Source organism: Lingula anatina, chromosome 10 (assembly GCF_051362555.1).
Source record: "Lingula anatina isolate TDL-2025a chromosome 10, LinAna3.0, whole genome shotgun sequence".
In the NCBI taxonomy this organism is placed as follows: Eukaryota; Metazoa; Brachiopoda; class Lingulata; order Lingulida; family Lingulidae; genus Lingula; species Lingula anatina.
In genome coordinates, this window is record NC_141776.1 from 18,941,671 (window position 1) to 18,964,221 (window position 22,551).

A 22,551-nucleotide genomic window follows, 5' to 3' on the forward strand; every position below is an offset into this window, starting at 1 on the left:
CTATTGTATTTTGCCTGATAACCAAAATTTTTCCATTATCATATTGCATTCTTCCATTCGATCCCTATTTTAATATTTCCCTATTTTTTTTACAGCTTTGTTTTTTAATTATGAAAACTTAACTAGAATTTGAATTACTTATATTTATATCATATCTAAAACTGATTAAGCATGTGTCATGAACGTGGTAGAAACTTCCAGATATACACACACTGGACAAAAGAAGTGTCACCCCTACTGAGCCAATACTATGGGGGAGATAAATGACTGTGGAATGATATGCTCCTGGTATCATTTTATTACCATCAAATTTCACAAAAAAATCACAAAATGAGAACAAAATATACATTCTACCAAAATATGCAGTTTCAAGTCCAAAATTAGTACTTAGTGGCATAGCCACGTGACCTAATAATAGGTGCCAGTCTACGAAGCAAGGTTTCATATAATTGTCTGATGCGTTCAGGGTTTATGCTGGCACAAGCATGAAACACTGAATATAACAGAGTTTCTCTGCTGGTTAGACGGGCATTTGTAAAAAGTTTTGACATATCATTCCACACATTTTCTATTATGTTTGCATCCGGACTCTGGGCAGGCCACATCACCCTGCGAATGTCCTGTTGGTCAAACCAATCATCAACTGCTCTGGGCCTGTGACAAGGAGCATTGTCATCCTGGTGAACAAATGGATAATTCCTGTCACCAAACATGTTAGTAATAGATGGTAGCAAGCCTGACTCCAAAACATCGATATATTTCTAGTGATTCATGTTTCCATTAACCACTATCAATTCGCCCAAGCCATGGATGCTGATGCAGCACCACACCATGATGAATATGCTGCTCCGGGTTCGAAAATTCAGTGCATGCGGTTCAAATGCTTTAGCAGCAGTTTGCCAGCATAGTACCCGTCTGTCATCAGAGGTCAGACCAAGGCGACACTCATCAGAAAAAAAAGATATAGGACCAATTGTCATGAACTGTCCAGTTCCAGATCCTGTTGACCCTAGTTTACTCTACGTTGCCTGTTTTGTAACGATATAAGAGGTTTCAGTATTGCTACCCTGCTGTACACTCTCTGAGCATGTAACCGACGCCTATCAATTTTCACAGACACATTCTTATGTGTGAAATTGTTCCACTGTGTTGTCAACTGACGAGCAGTGTCGAATTTTGACAACCTGGACATAAAAATCAGTCGTCGGTCTTCACGGCCAGTATTTTTTCTTGGGCGACCCATCAGAGGCAATTTGTCTCTTGATCCAGTGTTTCTATACCGATACCAGACCCTCTGCACGGTTCTGACTGAACAATTCAATTGTATCGATATTCTGACATTGCTTATATTCCACCTCTTCAGGTTAATAACTTGCACCTATAACCGTTAGATAATTACCTGTATCTTGCCATACTGGAGGAAGACAGGAATAACATTTGCTGTACATGTACAAGACCAACAATAAAATTCCATGGTATAGCGGTTTTATACTCATTAGTCACATTATAAGTAGACCAGGCATTATAAGTACCCAAGATCTGCCTACTTTCATTACTCTGAGTTAGGGGGTGACACTTCTTTTGTCCAGTGTGTGTATGTATACTAAAAATCAAAACAAATCAAACATCATAACTTTGGCATATTCCGTCTTTTCTTCTGCTATCTCTAAAGCAGATTTTACATGGGTTGACTCCTTATTAAATTAAGGTTGCACTCAATAACTACCTATTCTTTTACTAACCCTAATTATCATTTGCAATTAGCACAAGTGCTAACCTAACAACATACACCCTTTCTTCAAACAATTTGTTCTCAAAATTCTAAAACTGAACAACATAGGCTACACTCCTTTTTTTTCCATTTTTTAAGGAATGCTAATACCAAATTACATAAAATTCGTAAAATGCTAAAACTGCATTTGTTATTTCAACGTCTTAAGAGTTACATGTACCTTATATATATCTATGTTTCATGCCTAAGTTCTCAATGTATTTACACCAGAGCATTGTGCCATTATACCTATTGTAAGATCATTACTAATTCCATTTCTGATTATTATATAATAAGTCTAGATTATTTCAGCTCATTCTAATTCTAACAACAACAACATTTAAACATATATTACAATAATAAGACAGATACAACAAGTTGCTCAATGCATAATTCACAGCTACTGTAATACATTCACCAATACTTATTGGTATTTGATGCAACATATACAGTATATATGTACCATACAGGGGTATAATATTTTGATAACATCAGGTGATGAGCAGATCAACTTCATGAAGTCCAGCACCTCGTCTAGAATATCAGACCTTCCAAAAATATCACAATATTATATTGATCCATTTATCAAATCAGACGTAAACTTAACCTGAAAACTCGGTTCTCTCTGTTGTTTATGTACAATTCATTCATATAAACAGAATATTTACATAAATTCTCAAAAAGTTAAATGACAAGGTTACATCTCTCTCATCAATGTGAATGCCATGCACAAGTTCGCAAAAAGGTAAATATTTATTAAATCATAGTTGCAGAGAAAATGCCAAAAAACACTCATTATTCATAACATTAAATAAAACACACCATGCTCATAATAATGACCACGGTACGTCAACACAATATATAATGGATATGTATCTATGTGTCGTACATAGTAGATAATATTGAAGCGGATATCATGTTGCATAGTTGTCAAAATAGTGCATAGTGATTAATAAAGATTTGCCAGGACTAAGAATAGTACTCATTATTGTAAATTCTTGATTCTCGTGATAACCATGATAATGTATAGATCAATTTCTGAAGTCATTAAAGTAACATTAAAGAAAACCTAATCATATAGTCATGAATATGAAATATCTGATATCAAAATTTAATCGATAGTAATAGACATAGTACTATGGTGCGAGACACATGTAGCAAATCAAATCAACTTCAAATTGAATTGAAATTAATCTGCATTGCGTTCATATGGTTCAAATTGAATGTAGAAGAGTGCATAAGTATGTGTAATGCACAAAAATACATAATATGTGTTTTTGAGTAATTTACTGAGTTTATAAAAGCTATAAACATTAACAATGACATTACGTTTGGTGTTACTAAACCAAATTTACGACCCTAGCTTACTTTCTGAACACAGGGTAATTCTTAAGCTCAAACAAATCATTATTTAATATCTAACCTTAGCTTGAAGTTATGTCACATCATGTGTTCATTAATTGATGTTTCGGAATTCATCAAAGCAACGCTCAAAATCAGATAAAATGTGTAACCTTTAAGCGCCTGTACCGATTAATATGATGGAAAAGCAACACAGTACACCTGTTATTAAAACTGTTGGCAGAGTTTGGCCGTCAGCTCTCTGATTTGGTTTCGTAGAGACGCGTTTTCTTTACGTTCATCCTGAAGTGCATTCCGAAGTTCTCCGTAAGTTGGAAAGTCTGTTGGACCTGAAGTAAAAGGAGGAATAGTCGAAAATAAGCCTTTTTCTCAATGAAAATCAAATGACATAGACCCAGAATCCCCCAAATAACAAAATCAGACTTACAAAAAAAAAAAAGAAAAACTTTTAATGAAGGTTTGTTTACCGAACGTTGGGAACGACTGGGGAAATATGGAATATTATTGTACATTATCGTTACTATTAAGCTTTGAAGATAGCTTTTCGTCCGCTATACAAATTATACACCAGACTACTTACAAATCGAATTATATATACCTTTAATGATTTGAACCAACTTTGGAATCAACTCTTCGTCATCGAATGATATGTATTTCAGGGGTTTGAGCTCGTCAGGAATTTGCTGTGGGGTGATATTCATTAAGAGCGGGATAACAACATTTTCTTTTGATTCCAGTGCTTTATGCACGGCAAGCTCTGTTTCCTTAGCACACCACCGGCTCTCCTCAAAGCTCTTGGACAGGAACACAAAGGTGCGCTTTGATTTATTAACCGCTTCTCCCATAGAGGTTACGACAGGCTTCCCTGGGAGGAAGTCACGTCTACCATAGCAGCACCGGACTCCTCGTTCTTCTAGTTGCTGCATGACTGGTTCTACGACATCCTTGTCTTTACCACTGTGGGCAATGAATGCGTCGTAGCGAAAGTGCTCATTTGAAGAACTGGGGAAGGAGTTAAACATTTGTTTCAATTGGATTAGTTTAGCAAGTGTTCTAGGGCTGTAACTTTAAAACTTCAGACAGTATAAAAATATAGCAACATTGTCAAGTGAATAGTTATATACACATAAATATCAATTAATAATATGCTACGTGTCCAGACACGCTGCATCAAACCTAAAAGTAGAAATTTTACACCTATAACCGAGTCTATGATATACTGTCTGTGATAGACACGATACGAGTCGCCGAGCTGTACGTGAAATATTACAATACACTCGTGATATTTCATGTACACCTCAGCGACGAGTGTTGTACCGTACTTGGATTAAGAATGTGTACATTTACCCCGTGGACCATTTGAAGATTACACTGCGATTAATGCGGTGGAAAATACAATAGAGAGAGTGTATAATGATAGGGTCGCTAAACGATTGTTGACGGCATATAGTAACTAGCCTAATCCCCTGGTGGCCTGGGTATCCACGCCCCCTTAGAGTACTTATGTAAATAAACGGTCTCCCGTAGCGAACTATCCTTTTGTTCAACAGCTTCGCGCGTGCAGCTGATTATGTATGTAGTGACACTATAGCTACCTGTACCTCTCCTCTAAGGATATGTACAAACAATGTAATTAAATTGAGATAATTCACGACGATGTTATGAGCATCAATTTGCTTCTAACAAATTGTGGTAAAAGAGGGCCGTTCTAAGTGTACATATAGCCATAATGATGTATTCAGACTATTCTGCGCTCACCTTATCCTGTATACTGGTATCCGCCCCGTGTTTGAGGAGAAACTGGACACTTTGTGCGTTGCCGTTCTGGGCAGCGCAGTGAAGCGGTGTCCATTCATCCTGTGGATATGTACAAACAATGTGATTACACAGAGATAATTCATGTTATTAGCATTATTAATTTTCTAACAAATAGGGTCGTGAGTGCCAGTAATTGCTCGGCAGTAAATGTAAATCCCCCTCAATTTCTTCCTCTAAATTGCGGAATGTATGTAGCCGTACGTACATGTGAAAGGAGACATATGGCACCGTGTTAAGACTTTGCTTTACTCACCTTATTCTGTATATTGGTATCCGCCCCGTATTGGATGAGAAGCTGGACACATTGTGTGTGACCTTTAAAGGCAGCCAAGTGAAGTGCTGTACTTCCATGCTGTGGATATATGTACAAAAATGAGTTTAAACAAAAAAAAAAAGATTTATGCCGAAGAACCAACTTTAATTTTCTTTTAACATGGATTAAAATGGAGCCGTGCCTAAATGTACATTTAGCCATACTGACGTACTACTCTACACTCACCTCATCCTGCAAACTGGCATCTGCCCCGTGTTGGAGGAAGAGCTGGACACATTCCGTGTGGCCGTTACAGGCAGCCAAGAGTATTGGTGTAATTCCTTCCTGTGGATATGTACAAACAACGTGATAATACAGAGACAATTCAAGCAGATGTTATTAGCATAAGTATTTTTCCATTAACAAATTTTGGTAAAAGAGGGCCGTTCTAAGTGTACATATAGCCATACTGACGTATTCAGACTATTATACACTCACCGTATCCAGCTGTATATTGATATCCGCCCCGTGTTGGAGGAGAAGCCGGACACTTTGTGTATCGCCGTACTGGGCAGCCAAGTGAAGTGGTGTCCATCCATACTGTGGATATGTATAAACAATGTGATAACACTGAGATAATCCATGCCTTTGTCATTAGGATACTTCATTTTCTTCTAATAAACTGTGGTAAAATAGGGACGTTCCAAGTGCATATATAGCCATACTGCCGTATTCAGACTATTCTACACTCACCTTATTCTCTATACTGATATCCGCCCCGTGTTGGAGGAGAAGCTCGACACATTCTGTGTGGCCGTTACAGGCAGCCAGGAAAAGTGGTGTACTCCCGTGCTGTGGATATATAGATATATAGTGATTAAGCAGAGATAATTATGACGATGTTCGTGGCATAACTGATTTTCCTGTAACAATTTGTGGTGAAATTGTGGTGTAGTTTTAAGAGCACATATAACCAAACTGACGAACTCAGACTATTCTACACTCACTATATCTTGTTTACTGGTATCCGCCCTGTGTTGAAGGAGAAGCTGAACACATTCCGTATGGCCGTAACAGGCAGCAAAGTGAAGTGGTGTACTCCCGGACTGTGGACGCATGGTACTTCTTAGGGTGTCGGACCACAGGATGTAACCAGAGAAGAATCCACCGAGTTTAGGCTATGGGTTTGTAAAATCAATTTGATTAAACATAATAATTAAAATGGCAAAATTTATTAATCCCATACTTGCTTTCAAATAGCCTTAATCGGTTATAAACTAAAACATATAAATACTCAGCAGTAAATGTAAATCTCGTACAATCTTTACCTAAATTGCGGAATGCTGTAGTTGTACGTAGCTGCGCAAGGAGACATACAGGTATGTCGTTGCGTTCAGACAATTCTACACTAACCTTACACTGTATATTGGTATCTGCTCCGTGTTGGAGGAGAAGCTGGACACATTGAGTGTGACCTTTAAAGGCAGCCAAGTGAAGTGGTGCTCTCCCCTCCTGTGGATATATGTACTAATAATGTGACTTACATTTAATATTAAAAATGCATGTTGAAGTTTTGTGCATGGTTTAAACTTAATAGTTTCAAATCAAAAAGATCATTCAGCATCAAATGTTAACCTCTCACGTTTTTTCCTAGTAATTCGTGGTAAGCATACCGACATGTTGTCGCTGTCAAGTTTTGCCACATTTTTTGTTCAGGATGGGGTGAAAATATCTATAGTTCATTAAAATGCTTTACGATAAAGCTAGTTACAGAATTCGCATCAGATCTTTGTAGATATGTACTGAGGTAATATTGAGTAATTAGTGCTACCAAGCACATTATCTTGTACCCGGTACCATTATCTATGTGTGCATTTTGTTTAGAGTAACTAGTATCATAAAATCCCGTGGACCAGTAATTAATGGAAGGGGGTAGAAAGGAGTGAGACAGTCACTTATTTTAAGACCCGAAACTTGAGATGAGTCGTTTGCAAAAATTACATAAAGATTTGCCGTAACTGTAATACTAAATAATTGGAAAACGATGTGACTAGTAGCAGAATAATTGACGTTGGTACCTCGTCCATGAAATTGATGTCGCACTCCCCGGCAGTCAGCAGTTCCTGTAAACCCTCTATATCTCCGTCCCATGCAGCCTCGAGAAGCCCTTCGTCAGCCAAACTGGCTGGTATTCTACCGTGGTATGCCAATGGAGAGCAGCATCGGTAAACCTGTCCTTCATATTGGTTGACTTCTATACCGTAGATACTCTTACCAATTGTAACGAACGGTATCTCTGAAAGGAGACCCAGTGATCAAGATCAAGATATTGATATTGGTATTATATACCACAGGGACACAATGGGCTCTACGGTGGTATTACCTCGATCATTTAATGTTTTCTCATTTATGTTGTTACTTGAGTTTTAAACCTGGGTTCTTTCACATATAAACATATACATGTACTTGTGCAAACAGAAAGTAAACATCAAATTTCTCAGTTTTATCAACACATGCAAATTCTTTCCATCTTTTTGTTGTCGTGCGACGGATATGTACCCAAATGTTTACAACACAGTGATACCCCAAGTATAGCTAGCTGTATGTCTCTTGTTCACATTGATGTGGCTGACATATATATCCTCGGAATTTCGTAAAATATCATTCACCCACCTGTTCCAGAAACCGCGTAAAATGGCGACGCTTTATATTTAGAAATTTCGAGGGGAGTTCCCCTTTATTATGGTGGATGTTACTGTCTCAGCAATCACAATATTAGTTGAGAGACGTTTATTGGCCGATGGAATTATGGTATTAATTTTATTTATGATATTAATAAGATTGACTTCCTTTTACGCAATTCACAATGCGCATTTCAAGAAAAAATGCGTATAACAAATGTTTCAAATAGCGACGCTTTTTATTTAGAAATTGCGGGGGGAATTTTTTTGGAATTCCCTTTTTTCAGTCCGTAGTTGTTGACGTCACTGTCACAGCAAACAAACGTTTGCTTAAAACACATTTATTGGCCAAATGAATACTGATATATGTGAATTATAATTATGATATTAATACTGTTGGTTTGCTTTTGTGCAATTTGCTATACACAGGACAAAATAAAGGAGTATAACGAGGCGTGACACGATACTGTGGCAGATCTTTGAGGTCACAGTGGGTGTGGGACTCACCTAGCTTGCGAACTACGTATACCCCGTTCTACATTGGTCCCTCCTCCCAAAGATTGTACACCGAGCGACACAAGACAAAACGAGAGATTTTCCCATCTTAGTTGCCTTTATATGTGTTTGTACCGTGTATGAGCATGTGCTTGTGTGACCTTTCCGCCACCGTCTACTTATTTTAAATATGCTAAACGAAATGATGCAAACGATTTTTATTATGTCCCCGTCCGGCAAAATCCTCATCCCGCCAGTGCTATTTATTTTACGTCCTGAAAGAGGTTGCCTCTGAATGTATATACATCATGAAACTTCTGAAGACCACGGAGAGAATGGAGAAAAAACATGATGCTACCAGTAGTGTGGCTACGCCTCAGTAGGCTATTATTCTGCTGTAATTAATACTGGTAAGTAGAATGTGATAAAATAAAAATGTTTTATTTGTATCTTGTGTGAATATTGCGAAACATACATACAATGCATGCTCATGAGAGACCAATCTATACTGATAAAACAGACGGTGTTCCATATATCCTGTATCGATGATGAGTTACAGTACATGACCATGAAGCATATCCAAATGATATTGTTTTTGTAAAAATATTGAAGTCATAAAGATATATATGCTATATTTTTACACAGTTAAACAGAGGTTGATTTTAATTTCAACTTGTAATTGAAGCCAATCCCTTTGCATCTCAAAGCAAATGTTGAAGTCGTTGAAGATATATTTACTGTGTTCATACACAATTAAACTGAAGTTGATTTTAATTTCACCATGGAGCTGAAGCCAATCCTTTTGCAACTTAAAGCATCATTTTAAGCATTGATCACACTAATTTCCATTTATACACAATATTAACATGTGGAGCAGTATGTTAACTTGGACACCTGAATAATTTTATCAAAAATTGAAAGAATTATATTAAAAATAAGAAGTTTCTTATTTGACCATGAAATAATCCATGTGGTACACGTATTAGTAAATGCGGTAGGTCCTACCCATTTCCTTCAACCAGCCTGTGGACCTTAATCGGCGAGATTAATTCAGTAAAGATGTCACAGCACAAAAAGTCAATTTTCAGCTCTTTTACTCTTCAGGAAATGGGTCTGAATATTCTCTTTACAAGCCTTTTCAACGGTGTAAAGCTCTATCGGAAAGGTCAGGGTCTACGGGTTTACAACCCTTTTATGCCTAAGCTTAAAATTGTAGTTGCACTATTACTACGTCTTTCCGATCAAGTATAGGCGTCTAAAAACAACCTCTTTACAATTCCTTTCCGATCAAATATAGGCGATTTATGACACGTCTTTATAACCCTTTTCCGATGAAGTAAATGCGATATGAGGTACGTCATTATAACCCTTTTCCGATCAAATAAAGGCGATTTTAGGTAAGTATTTACTACTCTTTTCTAATCAAATAAGAACGATTATAGTTATTTCAATTACTTATAGCACTGATAATGTTTCAAATTCAAGTAGCATTTCATTTAGTGAGAGGAAGGCTTGTGAATTTTCAATTATAGTAATTTATTGCAAAAAAAAAAAAAACAACAATAACCATTACAATGCAGTGGGAATTATGTTTATAAAGCGCAATACATCTACTATATTTCACATGTGGAAAGTAATCTTACACTAATTAATGTATTATTTTGTACACTCATTATACGCACACCCTAAACAATAGCGAATACCATTAAAAAAATTACCTAGTAAAATAATTACGCAAATAAATACGAACCACATTTAAATACGACTTTCCAGAACAAAATCTAAGCAAAAGTGCAATTATAGGAATATCACAGATTCATAAACAGTCAGGCTTTTTCCATTATCTATCCGACATCTGGTAAACATATGATGAAAACGAAAACGACAGTTCTTATCCATCGACTTTGCAGAGGGTGGCCGCTCGTTAAATAACATGCTAATTATGTGTGCCCTAATTGCCCGACCCCGTTTTAAAAATTACACTCATTAAGTATTTTTGTTCACATTGAGTAAGGCGATGAAGCCTAGCTTCCAAGGAAAGATGAAATATTGTCACCAAAACCCCTACAAAATGCGAAGGCTAAAGAAATAAAATAACATTAAAAATATGGGAAAATTAAAAACAAGAGAAACGCAACACAACATGTACCTAAAATATCCGACTAACTTAAAGTATTTAATCAAAATCAAATAAATGCTGCTCAAATTCTAAGAGAAAAATGTACTTTTGGAATAAATCTGTAGAAAATACAGATATTTATTTCTTGAGGTCTGTGAAACGTTCATCTTATTTAGCGTGATTTGTGAAGCACCCCATTCAAGCAACTTATGAATGCAATTGTTTATTCTCCGCCCTTCGTGAAACGAAGACATTATACCCGGTGATACGTGATTTTCAGGATATTTTTAAAATGCCTACTATCAGTGAGATAATAATACTCTGTGATTTGTGTATTGATGATTTAGCTTCCCGCGTACTGTGGTCATTCCCCTCCCCAATTGGACTTTCAAGACTGGGCCTGAATTAAAACATATCAGTTTACTTGGGATCACAGCAAAATAATATACAAACATATGTTCAAATATAAGAAGTACTGATCTCATTGTAATAACAATATATATAAAAACAGTAAGTAAAAATCAATCACCGTAAAGGAGATATATTAACATTTTTCATGTAGAATACCGTGATATTATCTAATCTACAACTGTGGACTCAAATCGTCCTTGCGTGTATATTATTTTCCACACATCAAATCGCCCTTGCGTGTAAATTATTTTCCACACATCAATTTGAGCACTTCTTTAGCCTGGCAGACCCCCGCGTCAGATATTTCTGCCGTTGCCCCTTCAACACCTTCCCCTTGTTCAGTGCTGCTATCGCCCTTTCCTTTTTTCCAGTGCGGTGTCCTTCTTAACGGTTTCTGTGAAGATATAACGAAATGATATCAAAATATAATGTGTATTAAACATAACTGGGTAAAAGGAACAGCATGTCTGACTAAAAAAAAATTCAGAGAAAGTATCAGAATAGATTGAGAATTACAAGAATGCATGTACCACTACAACAGACATGGAGAATGTAATAAAATCAAAGACTTGGTAATTTATCAACACACATTGAGAATCAATTATCAAAAATGAAAATAGATTAATATTATGAAAATAACAAAAGGAATGAAACCACTTACTGTCTTCATCCTCTCGTTTTTCCTGTACATTTACTTTGTACTCTGTCTCTGTGGCTATCTTCACACCACACCACATCCTCCCCTTTGCAGTTGCGATTAAATATTCGTTGTTTGGGGGTGCGGCGATTTATTTATTTTCATGTGAAAAATGAATTTCTATGAAGAGATCAGTATATTGCGATATGATACATTTTCATTAGCAGAAACCGTGTAAAGGTGACACACGATGCACGTTTAATGTGCAGTGATTCTTCACTTACGTGGTTTAACCACCCCCTTCTCTTCGTCACCCACTGTGAGCAAGATATCATCATCAATAGAAAAGTACTCCTGTTATATACGTAATACGGCACATCATACTGATGATGTTTGCTATATACATGTATCAACATATTTATCGCTGCGTAACCTTGCAAAATAACAATGGTCTTATATACTAATAGTTATTCAGTTTTCAAGCAAGGTTTTTATGACAGCCAGTTTAGAACTAATGGTTTACTAATGGTTCTAGACATGGTCTATCGAGCGAAATTTTATCGCGGGATGTGCTACGATCAGTTGTTGGGCAATACGTATTCATCAAATAAAAAAAAATGTTTTAATTCATCTCCAGTCAACATTGGTATTAAAGTATTTTTGTTTTCGTCTTTTAGCTGGATGAAATATTGAAGGTGACCGTGACGTACATTGTTGTTAGTCGGGCTTTGTTAAAACTTCCCCGGCCACCAGCGCATAGAATGACACATCTTTATCCTTTTTTGTTTGTTCTCCGCTCAGTGTTGATTAAATATTAGAACGTTTAACGGTCACCCGCTGGTTCTTCCAACTCCCTTATTAATTAAAGATTGGTTGCACCACTGCACACGCTGATTCAATGCATAAGCACTACATCTTGTCCATCAGTGTAATAAACTTAAGATCTATTTAAACTGCAGCAGTCTAAATCGCGACCGTCAAAGGAATCTTTATTAATACACCTTATTAATTGAAAAAATAAAAATTAAAAATACACTGACTGTGTATCATGATTTCAGTGAAAGCTTCCTCAGGAGAGATGTTCTTATGATCGGGATGATCACGCCTTTCGACAGTTTATACATGTAGCGCACCTAAGATAATAAAATGAAATTTTCAAAGGAATTAACAGTATAAATCTTTCAGTTCCATTGAAATCTCATGTTCTTAAATGTCAGTCACAATCCAATAACGACCGTCACATACTCGTAATACCAAGGCAGGACCCCTGCGGATAAACGTTGTTCAGTCGCGAAGAAAGACGAACGAGATTAAGCCTGTTGAAAGGCCGTGTAAAAGAGAAAGGGGTACTCCTGCGCGGAAAAACGTCATTCAGTCCTGCGTTGTAAAGACCAGCTTGCACTGTTCCGACGTCATTCCGCGGAGGCTGAAAAATCGGAAAGATTTGTTTTTGTGCTGTGTGTTAAAGGACAGTGTTCTTCGGTTCTCCATTACTTTCCTGAAAAACCTTATTGTCAGTGCCCGTTGTCCTCGGACTCGAATCTGTGTTCTCTGTTTTTTCTGTTATGTCTGTGTTATTGACCACGCTGCGACATATATCAAATCTCCTAGGTAAAATATCATTTTTGAAGAAAAGGTCGGTTACATACGAAACCCCAAGAATGGCTATGAAAGCGACGATCACGCAAAAAGTCCTGTGAGGAAATAGCTGCTCACCTTCCCCGCCATTCGCCTCGTGGTCGTAGAAAGGCCAGAAGATGATTGGCTGCAGAGACAGCATTGGCTCCCCGCTAAGTCCCCGGATGACCCAAGACAGAATGTAACCAACGATCGAACCGTAGGCATTGGTGAAATCAACAAATAGCACTGCTGTCAACTGCGGGAAAAGGACAACGTAGACGATTTCAAGGAATTGCGTTGCCAAGGAAAATATGCTCTCTATTTTGATTGCTAGATAGGCGGCTACTACGGCGAAGACCAACATGAAGAACCTCATCACCCAGACCAATTCTTGATCTTTAGCCTAGATAAAAAAAAAAAAAAAACGTGGAGGCCATCACTAAATTTTATAATATATCGGCGTTTTTTCCACCTCATATCCCAGTCAGTAATTTGTTTTCAATAGTCACATACTACATACCCTCACACACCCCCATGCTGTGAGAGGTAGGATGGGAAACAGACTTACATGTAATATAAAGGTGTACACGTACCGATACACTGTACCTACGGAATAACAATTTTCAAATCCGTTGCCCCGCGGTCTAAATTTCCAAATGCATCAGGCTTGTTTACAGAAAATGCGCTTTCAACGAGCCAAACCACATTTATTCCAATGGACATTCCTTTCGAAACTTGGAACATATCAATATTTTCTTAAGTTAACATTAACACACCTTGTGTCTCCTCAGCACTCTCCATACATTGCCTGAAAACAGAGAACTTGAGGACAAAATCAGGGAATCAGCAGACGACATGACGGCGGCGCTCATGGCCCCGAGACCAAACATGGAGACCACAAAGGGACACAGGTACTGGAGAACCAGGGAGCAGATAAACTTTTTGTCTTCCTGAGGGATAGGGATGGTGCCCTCGTAAGCCGTCTCTGTCCAATCTGCAAGCATTAAATAAAAAACAAAATATTTTGTTCTTTCTCAACAAGGATATTTTTGGTATTTTATTGTTTTTTCTAGTTATTTCTATTGACAGTAATGCATGTAACAAAAACTTAAATGTACATGCACATATGTGGCATATATCTCTTTTTATATTTTTTAAATATCTGACATAAGCTTGGGATAGGAGGCTGGAATTCTGAGAAACTTTTGGTTACTTTCTGTGGTAAATGTACATGTCTTGTTAAAACCTTGTTCAGGTAATGACAAAAATGTGTCATCACCAAGCGGTCAATTACTATGCTTGAAGTTGAAGATGCCAGAACATTATCAGTGTTCGCATGTAATTTGATGATGGCATTGAATATATTCCCGGCCTGTGGTATCTGAGTTGTGAGCATGCGCAGAAACTTACTCGATGAGGCAGCTGCCAATCCCAGTAAAACCGGGGGTATTGTACCGAGAACGGTCCCCACTGCTCCGGCATAGCACACGATCTGAGCTTTCCTTATCGTTTTGACGGCAAGAACCCGCTGGAACAACGGCTGAAAGTAACAGTTTCCAATATGTATTGGTCTTTAACATTTAGTAATTTTAACTAAAAATAAAAGTTAAAATTAAATACTGTCTCATACATTTTATGAAATAATAAAAAATACATTCGTGAATCTTTATAATTAGAAAAGAATATTACGTATATCAATCTCGTTCAAGATGTTTTGCCCCACCCAAAACATATCGATATAAACCGCCACCACGCCCTAAAATTGTGAAAAAAAAGGAAAAAGTGAGGGCCTTTGTATCATAGTAATTTGTTCACATTTTTTTTATTTTAGACGCTAGCTGCGGAGCCTAGAATGATCTTTGACGCTCACTTCGGCTAATTCCGTCACCAGCCACGAGGCACGGAGACAGCCGAAGTATACCGAACGGGTTTCACGACTCAGCACACCTTACCTGGAAAGGTATGCCCCCCAGGATGATCTGGAGGGCCACGTCTATGAAGGTAGCTATACGTTTGGGCTGGACCTCCCCGACCCACGTGGTCATGGAGTCAGGCAGGGGAGTGACCGACGGGTGAGAAAGCGCAAATGGAGCAGCGACACCCTGTGGAAATAGAACGACAAGTTGTCTGAGTCAATACACAGCGTTGTCATTTCTAAAGGAACTGTATACTGGATAAACACTGTTGAGATAAATAAGACTGAACATATATTTTATGTTGGATTGTTTAGTGAAAACACCGGATTTATAAAGACATTATGCAAACTAACCCAAAATTAGGAAAAACAAACATGTACATGTAATTGGAAATACTAGAATAGCTTGACTGTTAGGTGTGTAACGATTTGAGCTGCAAATGAGTTCTGACACTTTTTTCTTGTCGCATCATCTATAAACCATATCCATGATGCTTGTTCAGTTTTTATAATTTTTTGTTTATTTTATATTTTTGTTAGCTTAATTTATTATCCTTTACTCTTCTTACACAAAGTAAGTGAGGTACGCGCGCTTACCAGGCCTATAAACAACAGGAAGACTTGTATGACGTCAGTGTACGACACGGAGTATAGGCCCCCGAACAGAGTGTACGCCAAGACCACTGCGGTGGACACGATCACTGCAGTGGAGTGGTCCATACCGATCACCACTGTCAGGGTGGTGCCTGGAAAATATGGAGAACGTGTTTCTTTTTTTATATATTATAGCCTTCGCAAAACTAAGTTGACTTTTTACAGTAGTTTTGGAGCACAGACATACAGGACAAAGAGTGGGAGTGATAAGAAAAAGAGTTATAACATATAACGTAAGAAGAGTTATATTGATATTTTGTAAAAGAAGTTTAAAAAAGGAGAAAAGCGGGGATCACTGTGAAGCTCTAAAAAACAATATGTTCTATACGTACCTAAAGACGCAAGCGTCGCTGCACACCAAAACAAATCCCCAGAGAGTGCTGGTATGAACATCAATACCGTCATCACTTCCCCAAACTTCTTTTCAAATGCGTCAAGCATAGTGATGTAACCCCGGCTACGCATTCTTTCCACATAAAACAGGCCAGCTGTTGGTTTAACGAGAAAGAAAACATGTTTTTAATACCTGAATTTTAAATAAGTCTATGTCTATTTGGAGAAAGTACTAGCTGTCAAAAGCGCACTGGTTTCGGTTACAGTTGTATTCTTTTTCATGTAAAACTACTTTTATTTGTCGTTGTCACTATACAGTTAAACTGAATGTTCCCAAGAAAGTAGAAATCTAAAACTAAACATATAACCGCAATAATATTACTGACGCCATCGTCCAAACAACAAGGTGAAATGAAGACGGTCATTGTGGTTTTGAATTCGGGACACATGTAGTGGTAATGTAACCAGGGACTTATAATATCTCGGAATTATCGGTGGCCGAATTAGTCAAGGAGAATACGTTGTAAGATTGAATGAAACTGCAAGCAGTAGCTTCGTGCAATTGGCTGGCCCCTTCTTTTTCTTCTTATTCTATGAGTTTATGTTTATAAACACGGTCTTATTAAGTCTGGGATGGTGTAGAGTCAAACTTCAGCACCCCGAGTTATCGCAATTCTTCTGTTTACGTAGTACACTACCACGCTGTTATGATGCTTATAGATTATAAAATGCAAACACAGACTTTATGTATATGATAGACAACCACAAATAATTACAACAGGCGTTTTGTTCCCTATCACTGAAAAGGTTAACGTCCTCAGAGGTAGAAATGAGACGTCCCAAACTTAAAGACCCATTTTGCGTCATCCTCATCGACCGGAGGGCCTTAGGGTCAAAGTGTCCGCGCCGGAGCGTAAATGCGTAAATGTCCGCGGTGACATACAGTACCAGTCATTCATAAATGGTACCTGTTGTCCTCCTGCTCAGCACTCAGCAATTGGGAGATGAAGCAGGGGCATAGTTCGTGTTGTAGCAGCGAAAGTTCTTGCTGTTTATTGCTGCCTTTCAGAACCTAATACAACAGCTTGACTGTTAACCCCAGTTTGTATGATAAAACGTCAGTATTGTCTAAGCAGTGAAAGTCGAATATATATATACATTGTATATACGTGAGTCAATGTAGGTATATCTAAGGTATATCTAACGTAGACGTGAGCTCATCCATCAATAGACAGTTTAATGCTCATATTTGCATCTAATAAACATGAGTGTAATACTAGGGCACTTTTCCCAATGAACCTTTCGTTCTACGTAGATCAATCCGACCCTGCGTGGAATCAAGCTCTTTTTGCACCTCCACCTTGTGTACGGATGAGCTTGCTCTCCAGTAGACAAAACAGTGCTGCATGGCAAGCGCTCGAGTAAAAAAAATCAAAATGGTGGCATTTATCTATTGCTGCAAAAGGCCATTTTTGCTCATTTAACTATAATGCTGGTACCCCTATGCATCTTGAAACTTGGAAAATACATGTGTTGTTTAGGGCGAAATTTGTGCATCCATCTTCCTCGGTGATATCCCCGTATTCTCTGTCATGTACCAGTGCGCGTTGTAAACCACGCTATGATTTAAATTAAACATCTTGGGTAAAATAAGATACCCTTCTTGAAGAAAACCCTGTCATGTGTGACGTGTACTATGTATGGCTATACAATCGTCGATCTCAGAAAAAATCCGGTGTACAAAAATGCTCTTTGCCACCTCTTTCATTTTTTTTGACAGGTGGCAATGTAAATGATGATTTATGGCTCAGATGGCCAATTTAGGTTAAATTATGCCTTATTTTGGATTACGCAAAGTCGGAGTAGTGTATTTTCTGAGCCTGACATGAGGTAAGATGCGGGTGTTTGATATCGATAAGCATTCTACGGTGCAGTGCAAACCGTAATACAACTGATCAACACTAGGCACAATCTATTAAATACAAAAAAAAAAAAAAAAAAAAAAAAAAAAAAAAAAAAAAAAAATAGGGAGTAAAATTGAATCTGAAAAAGTAAATTATAAACAATTATTTATCATTGCAATTTGTATGCTTCATATCCATATTGTTCTAGAGTCCTAGACAATTTTTAGAGCCCAGTGGTACCATGACATACAATACCCACCTAGGACAAGGGTGATGGCATACCCCAGTGGTACCATGACATACAATACCCACCTAGGACAAGGGTGACGGCATACCCCAGTGGTACCATGACATACAATACCCACCTAGGACAAGGGTGATGGCATACCCCAGTAGTACCATGATATACAAGACCCACCTAGGACAAGGGTGACGGCATACCCCAGTGGTACCATGACATACAATACCCACCTAGGACAAGGCTGACGGCATACCCCAGTGGTACCATGACATACAATACCCACCTATGACAAGGGTGACGGCATACCCCACTAGTACCATGACATAAAATACCCACCTAGGACAAGGGTGACGGCATACCCCAGTAGTACCATGACATACAATACCCACCTAGGACAAGTGTGACGGCATACCCCAGTGGTACCATGACATACAATACCCACCTAGGACAAGGGTGACGGCATACCCCAGTGGTACCATGACATACAAGACCCACCTAGGACAAGGGTGATGGCATACCCCAGTAGTACCATGACATACAATACCCACCTAGGACAAGGGTGATGGCATACCCCAGTGGTACCATGACATTCAATACCCACCTAGGACAAGGGTGACGGCATACCCCAGTGGTACCATGACATAAAATACCCACCTAGGACAAGGGTGACGGCATACCCCAGTGGTACCATGACATACAATACCCACCTAGGACAAGGGTGATGGCATACCCCAGTGGTACCATGGCATACAATACCCACCTAGGACAAGGGTGACGGCATACCCCAGTAGTACCATGACATACAATACCCACCTAGGACAAGGGTGACGGCATACCCCAGTGGTACCATGACATACAATACCCACCTAGGACAAGTGTGACGGCATACCCCAGTGGTACCATGACAGCAGGCATGCCTTGACTGAATACCCCTTCCACTGTCCCAGCTATCATGGAGCCATCCACCCAGGTGGCTGAAATGAAGAAAAGGAGAGAGTTTACTGAAAGTAGTTATTGGCAATAAACTGAACTTAGCGATGACCAGAAATGACAGACCTGGGGAATCATATCTGGGGACATATTATTACCACACGTTAGAGTTATTCACGGATATAATATGACATATTATGGGTTAGTAATGTGAAAATGAAGAAAGTCAGGTCTGTAAAAAGTAATGGGAAACGGAATGCGGTCCCGATGCGACTACAATTCTTATACAAATCAGATCAGACATGCAAAAAGACAGACATATCGGACAGACGTACAGACAGACAAACAGACAGACGGATAGACAAACTAACAGTGAAGTTTCGGAGAAAGAAGGAGAATCTTCGCGTACTGAACATCTTTATTGTTGCAAGCGAGCAAATGTGCTCCCCATGAGGGACTAAAAATGACTACTAACATACGCATGAAACAAAAGTTCTGCTGTTATAGCCCTCTGACATCTGTTAGACATATCAGAAAATCAATTTTTTCACGCCAGATGTGAAAAGCAAAACGGACAATCTAAACAAGTACCTCTATGTCAATGAGGCACCCACTACCAAGATTTTTATAAAGGCAATTGGATTATACGCCTTATGTCGTCCAGTGCTTTAATACAGCTGTGCCAAAAACCATGACAAAACATTATTCTTTTCTACATTTATTTAAATTCAACTGCTCTAGCTTAAAAGCGCTCCTTATAAGTCATTCCAACATGGACAAAGATTGAACATGTGTACATGTACTCTACTAGTGCTTGTACACGGTGTCCTGAAAGACAACACACCGAAAAAAACATTAGTACATGTACATTTATGTCTCCTCCATCCCAGTGCACCACAAACTTGCATAATCCCATTCATAACAAAAGAGAAGGCAACAAAGACTATCGGGTGTTCGTGATTTGGCCCAACAAGGCCGCTTTTAATTTATAAACTCACTATCCTAATAATTTTAACAATAATAACAATGTAGCAAATTGTTTCCTGCATTAAATGTTATGGCCTTAGGGATAAAAATTAAATATGAAATATTAAATAAGACTCATCATCCTAAAAGTAATGATGTGACGAGTCAGCAAAAGTTATTATTTTTAAACAATTTTGCACAAAATTTTTCTGTATAACTGAGATATTGGGCGGTGAGAGAAAAACAGGTGAGTCTTGAAGGACGATAAGACCGCAGGGTACTGGTTTACATTGCACTTTCGGGAGATAAACTATCAGCGAGTTAATACTGATGTAATGGTACATTCTACGTATTGGAAATACTGTTATCAAGTCACCGCCTCGGGTGAACGACATCGGAGTGGTCTTGGACAGCAAACGTGGATATATGCTGTTTGTTAACTAGCAGCGTGTACACTTTGGTGTATGCGCACACACAACCTGCAAATTTCTAGACAGACACAATAATAAAAGCAGAACTAATGCATGCTTTCGAGTCAACTAAATTGCTGCTGCTACAGTCAATTTTTTGGTTCACTCGGTGAGGAGATATAGGCCCTATATGGGAGAATAATTGGTATAAACGGCAATTTTAACCAAGCCACAAGCAATAAAGTGGACAGATACCCGGTACTACACTGTGGTAATAGTGACCATACCTTTTAAAGTTGTACTAAATGCACACATTCTCTTTATCTTTACAAATTTTGAATTTTCAAAATAATAATTTTGGCCTCGAAATTTCCGCGTTTAAAAGAGCCCGTCTTTCTTTATATTCACACAAGTTATTGTTTACGTGACGTAAATGGGTAAAAAAAGGACGAGTCTTGCCTGTAAAATTTAATGGAAACCAGACCCGGGTTGTACTAGTAGCACAGGGGTCTCCCTAGTATACGACACCGGCAATCACCCTTTATATATTTATATAAAGGGTATTACAGTCTACTGTATAGGGGACATTTCGTGTTGGTCCACATACGACTAAGTTCAGCACCTACGCAGATAACATCACGACCCAAAGTCGTGATAAAATGCCAAATTCGTTCTCAAGATACATATTATTTATATGTTTATCTATCCATTTAAACTTTGTTCCATATGGGAAAAACATGGTAAGTTTCAAATGAATCTTCCCCATGACCCATTTTCTTTTGCGCCGCTTTCATTTGTGTTGCTTGGTCAGGAAATTAATAAGATAAATATAAAAATAAATAAATAGAGATTAATAAAATCCTTTGCCACTTTGCCATTCATACATATTTCATCCACTATAAATATTTTCATCATACTTGCAAAATAGTTCTTTGCCAATGGTATGACACTTGCCAAAAACAGCACGTAAAATAATGCCCATGCAGAGTCACCTCTTTATTCCATCAAATTTGCATCCTTGTTTTGATTCAACGATTAAAAATTTAATTGCGATTCTTTTGGTGTGAAGTCCCATTAACGTAAGACACTGTAATGCTAGAGCTAGCCGTTAGGTAACCAGGCGACCAAGATAGTTTTGCTAAACATGTTATAACCTACTATGAAAAGAAAACAAAACAAAAACGGCGAGCATTCCTCCATATATACCCAGTCACGCAGGGCACAATGATTGTTTCACCTGGTACCACATACCTAATTTTTTTACTAACGTACTCACTTAGGTCCCATTCCCCATAGACATCACCGGTCTACGTGAATCGACCCAAATCCGAGGGGACTCTCGCTAAATGCAAATCAGTTTTACTCATTAACACGCTTCCTCGTGGCGTTAAGCAGAAAATAGAAGTTCTGGTGATTATATGAGTACGTCGGAAACAAGAGGAAGGTTGCCATTCAGTTAAGGCCCTGCAGACTTGGGTCGATCCACGTAGACCGTTGGTGTCTATGGGGAATGGGGTCTTAGATCACTGCATAAACGCGCAAAGATACCTGTTAACGTGAACATGCCCAGCCATAATCCTATATCTCTCCCAGCCAGAAAGACATCTTCCACTTTCTCCCTGCAGCACTGTCTTCTGTTCTTCCACGCCGCCCACAAACCGATGGCAAAGACGACAACATACGACACGATGATTGCAATGAGTCCTGGCACCTGGACAGCCATAGCGGTGTTTGGGCCACTAGGGCAGCACTCCCTGTCTTAATGACGGCGGGTCGCTCCAGCGTGTTTTTATTGGCCGAGACATGGAAGGATTTAATTTTGTCTCGCGCACGGCACAGTGCCGTGACAAATGCAGTAGTTGTCTATGGGGTTATCATCATAACACGTGACAGGTGAAAATAATAATTTAAAACGGTTGATCTCCAGTGATATATCTGCTGCAGTAGAATCACACGTAGGTTATAAGGCGAAACAGGTGTAATACATCGCGCTTCGGTCAGGTGCAACCGGTGTCCTACTTGTCCTGTTTT

The 22,551-nt window shown here is 38.5% G+C and overlaps 3 protein-coding genes across 4 annotated transcripts; all 3 read right to left on the reverse strand.

Moving 5' to 3' along the window:
- Positions 1-204: 204 nt before the first annotated feature.
- LOC147759722 (stimulator of interferon genes protein-like) lies at positions 205-5,339 on the reverse strand. Its single transcript, XM_086998258.1, has 4 exons — positions 5,205-5,339; positions 4,892-4,990; positions 3,732-4,135; positions 205-3,462 (listed from the first exon to the last, which is right to left on the reverse strand). Exons 1-4 carry the CDS (start codon positions 5,300-5,302, stop codon positions 3,341-3,343), a joined length of 723 nt encoding a protein of 240 aa, XP_086854384.1. The 5' UTR covers positions 5,303-5,339; the 3' UTR covers positions 205-3,340.
- Positions 5,340-5,435: 96 nt separating this feature from the next.
- LOC106157680 (uncharacterized) lies at positions 5,436-7,592 on the reverse strand. Its single transcript, XM_086998223.1, has 6 exons — positions 7,283-7,592; positions 6,618-6,716; positions 6,212-6,382; positions 5,958-6,056; positions 5,703-5,804; positions 5,436-5,549 (listed from the first exon to the last, which is right to left on the reverse strand). Exons 1-6 carry the CDS (start codon positions 7,289-7,291, stop codon positions 5,436-5,438), a joined length of 594 nt encoding a protein of 197 aa, XP_086854349.1. The 5' UTR covers positions 7,292-7,592.
- Positions 7,593-10,289: 2,697 nt separating this feature from the next.
- Positions 10,290-22,366, reverse strand: LOC106166941 (high-affinity choline transporter 1). 2 transcript variants are annotated; one of them, XR_015331497.1, is made up of 9 exons: positions 22,069-22,366; positions 19,081-19,188; positions 16,069-16,224; positions 15,680-15,828; positions 15,120-15,269; positions 14,578-14,707; positions 13,944-14,161; positions 11,572-13,570; positions 10,290-11,304 (listed from the first exon to the last, which is right to left on the reverse strand). XR_015331497.1 is itself a non-coding variant. In XM_086997914.1 (8 exons), exons 1-8 carry the CDS (start codon positions 22,241-22,243, stop codon positions 13,010-13,012), a joined length of 1,647 nt encoding a protein of 548 aa, XP_086854040.1. In that variant the 5' UTR covers positions 22,244-22,366; the 3' UTR covers positions 11,332-13,009. The 2 variants fall into 2 exon arrangements, 1 of the variants encoding a protein (XP_086854040.1); XM_086997914.1 differs by lacking the exon at positions 10,290-11,304 and having other exon boundaries at positions 11,332-13,570.
- Positions 22,367-22,551: the final 185 nt, after the last annotated feature.

What these genes read in the sequence shown, in the direction of transcription:
- LOC147759722 (XM_086998258.1), bottom strand. Translation starts at nt 5,302, where the DNA reads ATGGAAGTACAGCACTTCACTTGGCTGCCTTTAAAGGTCACACACAAT. An exon ending in ATACCAATATACAGAATAAG is followed by an intron (nt 4,991 to 5,204) that starts GTGAGTAAAGCA and finishes ACATATCCACAG; the next exon opens with GATGAATGGACACCGCTTCA. An exon ending in GTTGGTTCAAATCATTAAAG is followed by an intron (nt 3,463 to 3,731) that starts GTATATATAATT and finishes CTTTTACTTCAG; the next exon opens with GTCCAACAGACTTTCCAACT.
- LOC106157680 (XM_086998223.1), bottom strand. An exon ending in ATACCAATATACAGTGTAAG is followed by an intron (nt 6,383 to 6,617) that starts GTTAGTGTAGAA and finishes ACAAACCCATAG; the next exon opens with CCTAAACTCGGTGGATTCTT. An exon ending in ATACCAGTAAACAAGATATA is followed by an intron (nt 6,057 to 6,211) that starts GTGAGTGTAGAA and finishes ATATATCCACAG; the next exon opens with CACGGGAGTACACCACTTTT.
- LOC106166941 (XM_086997914.1), bottom strand. Translation starts at nt 22,243, where the DNA reads ATGGCTGTCCAGGTGCCAGGACTCATTGCAATCATCGTGTCGTATGTT. An exon ending in AGCGACGCTTGCGTCTTTAG is followed by an intron (nt 15,829 to 16,068) that starts GTACGTATAGAA and finishes CATATTTTCCAG; the next exon opens with GCACCACCCTGACAGTGGTG. An exon ending in TCCTGTTGTTTATAGGCCTG is followed by an intron (nt 15,270 to 15,679) that starts GTAAGCGCGCGT and finishes CTATTTCCACAG; the next exon opens with GGTGTCGCTGCTCCATTTGC.